A 10,534-nucleotide genomic window follows, 5' to 3' on the forward strand; every position below is an offset into this window, starting at 1 on the left:
TGTAACTTCAAATTAACTTCGTCGTTCAGCTGGATGAGTCAACTTAACTTGGTTATTACCAAGTTAAGTTGACTCATCCAGCATTATTATAGACATATATTCGTTTTATTATGAATCAAGAAATCTACGAAGAACTGCTTTTCGCAAGAACTTTGACAACCGACACCAAAGGTGGATCAATATTTCATGTTTTGAAGGAGTACTCCATTGAAAAAGCAATCCTTTTATCAAATATAATATCAGTAGCTAACAGATGGATCACCTGCCATGGTTTTACGTTGTCGTGGATTTATAAGCTATTTAAAACAAAATATGTCAGGGATGTGAGCAATACATTGCGTTTTCCATCGACAACATTTAGTTGCTAAAAATTTGAGTGTTAGATTGCATGAATCTTTTCAATTACGCATTGATGCAGTAAACCGAATCCGAAGCAACGAGTTGAATACGCGGTTATTTGCGCAGTTGTGTGAAGAAAATGACAGTATATATCAGTAAGTCAGAATATTTGTGGACAGAACCTACGTCATTTATAAACAAATTAAAATGAAGCGGATCGAGATGAGAGCCTTGAGGGATCCCTTCACTGTAACAGTCTGACTCCGCTCCTTCAAATAAGATTCAAACTATCGCAGAAAATCACCATATATATACGAATTTCAACAATTTTCCGAAGAAGTTTAGAATTTCGAATCTTGTCAAATGCCTCAGAGTAATCGGTATATACAGCATCAACCTCATAATCCTGATCCCTGGCAAAAGATACTTGATGTACAAATTAGTAAAGGTTGGTTTCAGTGGATATTTTATTTATAAAGCCATGTTGCTGATCAACAATCATAAGAAGAAGTAAGAGGGAATATAATGTCATAAATCAATTTCTCAAATAGTTTAGGTATAGTAATTATTTTATATCATTAATAGAATATTCAATTAAATTTAAATACTGTAAACTTTTTAATGGGAATTAGTTATTTTGTTGAGTGAATTTTATTTATATATGTAGTATACGACAGTGTGTCTGTATGGCTTTCTTAAGTTGCTAATGCGGAAGCGTCCATTTTAGTGAAATCGAAGATCCAAATAATCAGTACATACCAACCGCAATTACATACCAATAGCAATTATGAAAGGGTAGTTTTGATTTGCGAATGACACGAAAACATTCGTAACTTACGTTTAACTTTTAACTTATATATTTTCTTTTACTGTTCTACTCTCATGTAAGCCTAAAGAGCTTTCTTGTTGCTGTATCGGAACTACAATTTTAATTCAGCATCACCTGGTCAGTGAGAAAGAAAATAAGCTTTGAAAGAGGAATCTGTGAGCTCATTGTATTCAAAGTAATTCAATTATAAAAATATGATAATAAACGCGAAGCCCCGAGTTAACTATGTACAAGGAAAATAGTCATGAGATTTCTTAGACAATATAATACAATACAAGTACTTTTTATTGTAGACCAAAAAAATTTAACAAATTGGTTGTCTAATTGCTAAAGAAGCAATTTCTTCCAGGCAACCTTAGGTCGAGGAAGTTAACAGAACGGTAGGGTGTTCGCAATATACAAATGTGAATACACACGTACACATCAGAATATATAATTATGAGTTATAAATATAACATATATCTCGTAAATACATATACATAGATTTATATATATTTAAATGACGCAAGAAATTTTGCAAGTCTCATACACCTACAAGAGATACTAAATTCCACAATCGTATGGATTGGATGATGAAAGAATTTGTATTAAATAACGTCGAATAGGAAGTTTTTTTTTAAATTAAATTAAATTATCTCCGCTAACCCGCGTTGGAGCAGCGTGGTGGATTAAGCTCTGATCCTTCTCCTACATGAGGAAAGGGGCCTATGCCCAGTAGTGGGATATTACAGGCTGAAGCGTGTTTTTAAAAGAAGAAGATGAAGAACATGAGTGTGCCTGCAAAAACCGATTGGGAGCTACTTGAATTTCTTTCGAAATTCGGAAACGTGAAAATACGATAACGAGACCAAATATGAATCGACTTCAAAGATTTTGAAGACGTTCAAGTTTTTGAAGTTGTTCTTCTAATTAATTCCATAGCTTAATTAGCTATGAGCGCCGACACGGTCAGTCGGAGACGCGGGTTCGAACTCCGCTGGAGCGGTCAATTTTTGATATGATATTAAAAAATGTTTAGAATTCCTAATGTGTGGGTAACAAAAAAAAATCGTAGAAATTAAGTTGTTCTTCTTTTAAATCAAGATTTTTAATCAAGAGCATTGCCGTAATCGAGGACTCATTATCTATATATTAATACGTGAAGTAAAAACTTTGTACCCCTTTTTACAAAAATTGCGCCGACGGAGGAGTATAAAATTTCGCACACTTATAATTTATATAGAGAAGGGGTGCAGATGATAATATTTCTTTTAAATTATACATAAAAAATACATTATATCAATTAAATAATTGTGTTTGCTCGCAAACGAAAAAAAAAACCGACTTCAATTACATCGACAAGTAATACAACGTAGATCGACGAAAAAATAGTCAAGCAACTACGCGTTATCAAAGATTACTCAAAAAGTAGTTATCAGATCTCGATAAAATTTATATGTGACCATATCATAAACATCAGCTTTCGACTAAATTAAAAATCATCAAAATCGGTACACCCAGTAAAAAGTTATTACGGATTTTCAAGAGTTTCCCTCGATTTCTCTGGGATCCCATCATCAGATCCTGGTTTCCTTATCACGGTACCAAACTAGGGATATCCCCTTTCCAACAAAAAAAGAATTATCAAAATCGGTACATCCAGTAGAAAGTTATGCGGTATAATACAACGTAGGTCGACGAAAAAAGCGTCAAGTAAAAACGCATTATTAGATATAACTCGAAAAGTAGTTGTTAGATCTCAAATAAATTTAAATGAAACCAATTGGCACACACCACCTTTCGATTAAAACAAAATTTGTCGAAATCGGTCTACCCGGTCAAAAGTTCTGATGTAACATACATTAAAAAAAAAAAAAAAAAAAATACAGTCGAATTGAGAACCTCCTCCTTTTTTGGAAGTCGGTTAAAAAACATTACACACACTACCATGTATTTGATACACACGCGCCAATCAGATTGAAAATAGATTATAGACTATAAATTAAAATTGTCTTTACTAATGGCTAAATTAAATTACTAGTGATTGTGCTAAAATAATCTTAGTAAGAATGTATAGAAAATTATCAATATAGCAATCTTTGAAGAGAACTAACAACACAATAGATTTATAATTACATTTATTTTAAAATTTTAACAGTCTTATAAATTGAAAAAAATTCACCACATTAAATAACCCATAATATTAGTAAAAATAAAAAAATAAAAATATTTAAATTATTGGTTAACTAGTATTAACTTTACAAGCTGGTAAAGACCCGCCAAATTCTTTTTCTAAATATTTCGCAACGGTTAAGCAAAGGGCGTCGTTGTATGGCTTTGCTAACACTTGGATACCGACTGGTAGGTCTTGACTGTTCTTTCCTAGAGGTACCTGAAAAAAAAAAAAACAATTGATAATTTATTTGCTTGGGAATCTATTTTGTATAAGTATAACCTTGGAGAATGTGAAAATGAAGAAAGAAGTGAAATGATCACAAAATTTTCGTCGTAACAATATAACAATATATTTTAGAAAATATAATAGTACCAAACTAGTCATATATATCTGCTAGCTGACCTGGCAAATGCTGTTTTGACACATGGATAGAAACATACTTACCAGCTACGGGTATAAAGAATAGCCTATGATCTATCCTCAGGTCTACTAATTTTATACACGAAATAAAATCATAAAGAATCGGTCAAGTCATTTTGGGGGAGTTCGATAAAAACACTGCGACATGAGATATTTACATATTAGATATTTATATGATAGATATTTATATATTAGATATTCATAACATGTGTTTACTTTGTAAACTGTACCTGTGTGGCGGGGCACTTGAGCGCGTTAACGATGCCCCAGTAGGAGAAGTTGTAGGGGCGGAAGTAGAAGGAGTAGTGGTAGGGCGCGGCGTGCGGGCCGCTCGGGAGCAACAGCACGCCGTCGTCGCCGAGCTTGCTCTGGAGACAAATATCGCTTGTTTTTTAATTCTACATTTTTTTTTCTTAAGATTGAATCAAAATATGTACTCAAAAATAAAGAAAGAAAAGGAACAAAATAAGGAAAGAAGCTATAAAGTCAGCAGAAGATGTTAACAAAAACTTACAAACAAATCTTCCTTAAAGCTTCTCGTCAACTCTTCGGCCCACTCTGGTCGCGGTCGTGGCAGCCATTGTAGCTCGATAACTCTCAGTATGCTGAACAAGCAAAACTTGCTCATTCCGCACATCTGTTATAAAAATTCAAATCATTATCATAGATAGTCTACACATTTGAAACTATAAATTTGATATGTAACTCTGTTTGATTTGTATCAGAAAAAATCCATCCATTGAAATAGTACTGCTCTCAAGTACTGTTGTGTTCCTGTGGTGACCAGAACTCTTGGGAGGGGGGGGAGGTTGTTGGTAGAGTCAGCCATGCATTTGCAATGCTTCTGGTGTTGGCTACACCGAATCTCTTACCATCACGTGAACCGTACACTTATTTGCCGACCTAGTCGTATAATATAATATCTATAATACAATTACAAATCTTACCTTTTTAAATAATTCCGTTAACCCATTCATTTCCTTGTCGTTAGTCAGCAGTTGTGCGTAGTTGCCTGGTTCTTTGGACATCCAGTATGACCAAATTTGGTACATGTAGTCGAAACCTTTGTGATAGTAGGGCTGGACAGAAGTGTTCAAGTTTTCATTTATCTTGCAAATTACCCTGAAAAATTAACTATGTATTATGTATTGTATGTATGTATTAATAGGATAAGCCCAAATATACAGTAGATATTTTTTTTATATATAATTCTATGTCTTTTTTTCTAAGATATCAATTAAGTTTAGCATAATTTTGGTCGGTGGACTCACGTCTGCATTAGGGATACTAAGATAGAATAATTAGGTCTCTTAATGTAAGCTGCAGTAGTGTAACAAGTAAACGATCAGTAATAAAACTAAAAATCGGAATAACAAAAGCATGGGCACTTTAAGCCTGTGGACATAACTTTATTTAAAAAAAAAAAAAAAATACAGGTGTAAAAGAATAACTATTAATAAGAATAATATAGCGCGTTATCCAGAACTTGTGAAGCAGGCCCCAATTCCGATAAAACTGTAAAACCAAAACATACCTTTGCATAGCGTCTTTCATATCCGACCTCAAAGGACTTACGAAACAATCGTTACTCGAATCTAAGTAGTAGAATTTGATGTTCTGTAATTAGAAGTAAAAAAAAATATATATTTTTAAGTACAACCCAATATCATAAAGTGCATTAGATTAGAATAGGTTTAATTTGAATACCAGCCTCGTTGAATTTGCAAACATAACAAAACTTTTTTTTTATTTGGGGACACATAAAAGTATAATTTAGATGTGATCTTCTGTAAGGTCGAGGTACTTCCCCAGTCAGTCCTACCTCAGTTATAAGTCTAACACGTAGGCGAAACCTCGGGAACAGTTAGTGAGTATAGGATATATAGAATATATATTTATATGTTACCTTTATGTCGATCTGTCTGTCTAGCTTCAGAAGACTGGCTTTGTCTCCAGCAATAACAGCTGTTAGTGGGGCCAGATCCTCCACGAACCTGGAGATGAAGCCCAAGCAGAACATTGAATCCTCATCACCTTTTCTGTAGAAGGACCCTGAAAAATAAAGCGTGCTATTAGTAAAAAAATAATACTTAACCAACGTCTAGATCGATTTTTTACTATACCTAGTACAATCTTCTTTCTATATATATATAAGAGCGAAATACCATTCACTAATTAATCACGAAATCTCAGAAGCTATAACACCTACAAACTGGAAATTTGGCAAATAGGTTCCTTGTAGGGTGTGCATCCGCTAAAAATGGATTTCACGAAACTCCACCCCAAAAGGGGTGGTGGTTGGAAGTTTGCATAAAAGTCATATATTTTTGAAGTAAGAGACTTGAAATTTAAAATATATGCTCTATAGATGGGATTGAGGTGTATTAATAATGTATCTTTAGAAATCAACTCCCTTTTGGGATAAAACTGGGGTTGGTAGTTTGTACAAAAGACCAATCTTTTTATCTTTCTTTTATTTTTTTCTTCCATTAACTTACCTTTCGTATTCGTGGTTCCAGCAGTTGGGTGGTGACCAAACATTCCACAGTAAAACGCTGGCATACGTGTGGAACCTCCAATATCTGAACCTGGCGGAGGAAACTGCCAATCAAATTGCTGCTTAATATCTTTAGATAATTCCTGTTTGGACCAGAGTTATATGCCTACGCGACTTCTAATACTGACATAAGCGTTTGAATAATAGAGCGGACTGTATATAAAGACGGTATGTTAGGTAATACTATCATTTTCAGCTACACTCAACAATCATTTCGTACCAATATAGGCAAGTATGGTCCGGGAGCCAAAAAAACAAATTTTGTCAATTATTGGTGAGTAAAAATTTGTGTACACACTAAAACTTTTTATTACATCTTTTAAGGTACTAGATGACGAACCTTCCACCAATATAGAGCCAACTGACATTAATTTTCATTAATCATCAGACAGTAGTAGCATAGAAACTATTAGCAGGTAAATTTTTAGTTGAGAGGATATCATTGAAAATATTTTTTTTTCTTGTTTAAACAGCCAGCTGACGTATAACCCACCATGATATGATCAGCTGACTTTATTTTTCCTTCAAGATATTAGGTAAACTATAATCCGACAAATTTTATAATGGAAGGAAATGACAAAAAAAAATTTGTTTTCTTCATTCGTGGGAGGCTGCCACTGCCAGTCCCACCCACGGAATTACAGCTAACGGTCGCGAATATTCATAATAAAAATCCCTAATGCATTTTACGAAATTTCGAATGGGAGGAAATTGGTCATGAAAATTTGACACTGGCTCCCGGACCAGTAATTTTGCTCACTATTTTCGCCATGCGGTGCAATTCACGATGAATGATGTTTTGCTTACACGCTTACATCGGGCGCGTTATTGTCCTCATCAATTTCACTGATGGCAATATATAAATACTGAACGTCAATTATGTTAGATTTCTTCAAAGTATAGGGAAAAGTATTTTTTCAGTACTGGGAGCCATTGGATAATTTTTAACTAGGCTATTAGCGCAGTCAGCGACCCTGCTATCTGCTCCAGGAACGACTCCTGCGAGTCAGAGTTTAGTATATGTATTTTTTAAATGTCCACTTACTGTCGGTTGTTACCTATAACACCTTAAGTTTCCTATGGTAGAAACAAGCGACAAAAATATTTATTTACTTAAAAAGAGATTTAATTAGGAAAAATATACATTTTTCCCACGGAACAATTACAGACTGCAGATAAAATTAGTGATCTTCTTGGCTTGGAAAATAGTTCTTAATACTTACACAAACTGATCGCAGTAGCGTAGGTGGCGGTCAGAGCCGCCTCAGCGCCACTGGAGCCTCCTGTCGTGCGGCCGGTGTGGTGCGGGTTGTTCGTCATGCCGTATACGGGGTTGCGCGTTTCTTGCCTGAGAATTATAAACAGGTTTTCTATGAAATCGTTAATTTTTATCACTACCCAACCGATGTGTTCCTTTACAATGTTATATACATATATAATATACTAACTACAATATCTTATGGCCACTTTAAAAATAAATAAAACTCTTAAACTAAAAATAACATTAATTTATAAGGTAACCTTGTAATAGAAAACAAACATGGGAACAATGAATGTTATAAAAGCCACTGCCACTGTTTCACAATTGGGCAGCTTAATGTCAGTGCTACCTTTACTTGTTGTCAACAAAACACTTATATGTAGACACTTCACACTCAACGGGTTCCAGTAAGATTTTCTCCTGTGTCGGGGGTCCGGAAACACACACAATACAAAAGCGCAAATGCCCATACCACGACATATATATATCAGCCAGTATTGTGACCGATGCGCTAACGCGTCGTCAATGTTAATATGTCGCATTACCAATTGACTTGTTTTTTTTTAAAGGTTATGAATATTTCACCAAAGTTTCTACCTAAGTCATTAGTTTAGTTTAGTGAATAGTGAAGTGGTGGGTGGTAGAGTTTACCAAACAAGTAGTTCCGGTAAATTAGAGCAGGCGAGTGGAATGGCTCCAGCTGCTCTTAGTCTCACGACGGCTTCACTGTCTTCTGTCGCCCTTTCGTTGCGCCGGCACCAGGTCCCCATGGTCAACGGCATTCCTTTTATTGCCTGACTTTCCTTTGTCGTGAAAGGAACACCTATTTAAAAAAAATGAAAGTTAAAATATTTTTTCATTCAGAGAGTTGAAGGACGTTGCCCTGTCTTGAGAATAAATTAAAAAAAAAATTCAATTTAAAGTAAATTAAGAGTGCAAAACGGATTTTGACGCAGTTTTCTTTAGTAAATAGAGTGATTCTAGAGGAAGGTTCATATGTATAATACATGAATAATATATTAGAGAAACATTGATTGTTTAGAGGTTTCTAATGTGATGTTGTAAATAAACATATTTTTTCGCTTACATTGCATATATTTATTTTATATTTAGTATCAGCATTGCACCCGTGCGAAGTCGCAGCGGGTCGCTAGTAATAAATAATACTTTGGGATCAAGAGTTTTTTCTTATTACCAATTATTAAACTGGTAGTAAATTACGATTAATATTTCGAATGAAATAGGTTTAAGTTATCTTTTATAAACAATAAGTCGGAATATCTTAATAAAGGGAAACTAAATAGTTATAATAATATCTACCCAAGAACGGCTTCTTCAATAGATCATCTGTGATTCCATCTGATATCCTCCTGTCTATTTCTCTTGCTTCTTCCAACGCACCTTCGAACCTGTCCGCTACTATAGCGTTTAAGATTGGATTTACCTGAAACGAATTATTTTTAAATAGCACTTTTATTTATTTTTTACATACTAATAATTAATTGAAAATCATTAATAGAAAAATATTTAAAAAAGTTTACATGTATTTTTTTCATGTATTTTGGAGTAGGTTTTTTACGTCACCATAAATTTTTAATTAATCAATTAATTATTATTAGCCGGGCCCCGCGGTTTCACCCGACTTAATTGAAGGAAAAAATAGCCTTTCTTTTCCTTAAGGCATACCTAACCTTTCTTTTTAAATAAGTAGTTTCAATTTTTTAATTGCGGATGCCGGTAGAGCAAGCAATTATCTATAAAATTATATATAATCTATGAGAAGTAATTGTGAGGTTTTTTTTTTCTAAAAATGGAGGCAGACATCTTAATCTTAGCGTATTAATAATATATATGATTTTTCCAATCACCTGTTTTATTCTCTCAATAAGAGCGAGGACTAATTCTTCTGATTTCAATTCCTTCTTTTTAATCTTATTTGACAAACTTGTAGCGCTTTCAGCAAGGAAGTCATACTTCTTCTCCAAGTCCGGTATAACTGCCTTTTTATTATCCCAATAAAGAGAGAAAAAGAAATCGACTACTCGATCTAAGAAGAGGCGGATGTAGACACATATCGTCTTCAATGGACCCATGGTCTTTTGTTTTACGTGTTGGAAATTCTGTGAAGAGACAATGAAGAATATTTAATATGTTGTTTTCCATAAAAACAATATCTAATAACATAAGTATACAAGGTTAGTTAATAACAAAACAACTTGTAAATAGCTTTTAAAAGACAAAAACATGTTTTGATTTGTTAAATATCTAAATTATCAATACGTATAATATTTATTTATTTTATTTATTTATTTATTTATTTACAGAAGAAAAAAAAGATACAATTTATGTGATAAACAGTGCAGCAAAAACAATGAATAGGTAGTTTAACAGTGCACTGTGTTTCTAAAGTAATAATACTAAAGTACATACTATATTATTTACTAACATAAAAATATGATATAGAGCTATATAAATATAGATTATTATACATGTGAATATAATTGGAAAGAAAAAAAAAAATAACATTAAGTGGTTAAAAAAAAAAAAAAAGTAATAATCATAATAAAAAAAAAAAAAATGCGGTCATGTCAATCTGTCTCTTTAAGTTGTTCTAAAAAGAATTTTTTAAATATGTTTTTATAGTTATTTTTTTGAATTTTTTTTTTAAATTCGATGGCAGATTATTTATTAGGAAAGGAATAATATATTCAAGCGTACGTTTTCCATAAAAATTACTATGCCTAGGTATTTTTAATGTGTGATTTGTAATATTTCTTGTTAGTTTATAGTGACTCATTTTTATTTGAATGTTTGAATTAAAATATTGTTCTATTAATAATGTATATTTTATTTTAGTGTGTATTGGCATTACTTTGCAGTAGTTAAATAATTTCAATGCGTTGTTTTTGTATTTATTTCTTATGTATATGGGTACGATTGTTTTTAAGATTCGTAATTGGAGATGATAGATTC

General features: G+C 33.1%; 1 protein-coding gene across 1 annotated transcript; it reads right to left on the bottom strand.

Moving 5' to 3' along the window:
* Positions 1-3,073: 3,073 nt before the first annotated feature.
* Positions 3,074-9,688, bottom strand: LOC123660283 (fatty-acid amide hydrolase 2-like). Its single transcript, XM_045595378.1, has 11 exons — positions 9,430-9,688; positions 8,882-9,005; positions 8,213-8,384; positions 7,524-7,648; positions 6,242-6,331; positions 5,650-5,795; positions 5,278-5,360; positions 4,691-4,865; positions 4,258-4,380; positions 3,974-4,111; positions 3,074-3,539 (listed from the first exon to the last, which is right to left on the bottom strand). Exons 1-11 carry the CDS (start codon positions 9,652-9,654, stop codon positions 3,390-3,392), a joined length of 1,551 nt encoding a protein of 516 aa, XP_045451334.1. The 5' UTR covers positions 9,655-9,688; the 3' UTR covers positions 3,074-3,389.
* Between the last annotated feature and the right edge of the window lie 846 nt (positions 9,689-10,534).

Source organism: Melitaea cinxia, chromosome 15, assembly GCF_905220565.1.
Source record: "Melitaea cinxia chromosome 15, ilMelCinx1.1, whole genome shotgun sequence".
In the NCBI taxonomy this organism is placed as follows: domain Eukaryota; kingdom Metazoa; phylum Arthropoda; class Insecta; order Lepidoptera; family Nymphalidae; genus Melitaea; species Melitaea cinxia.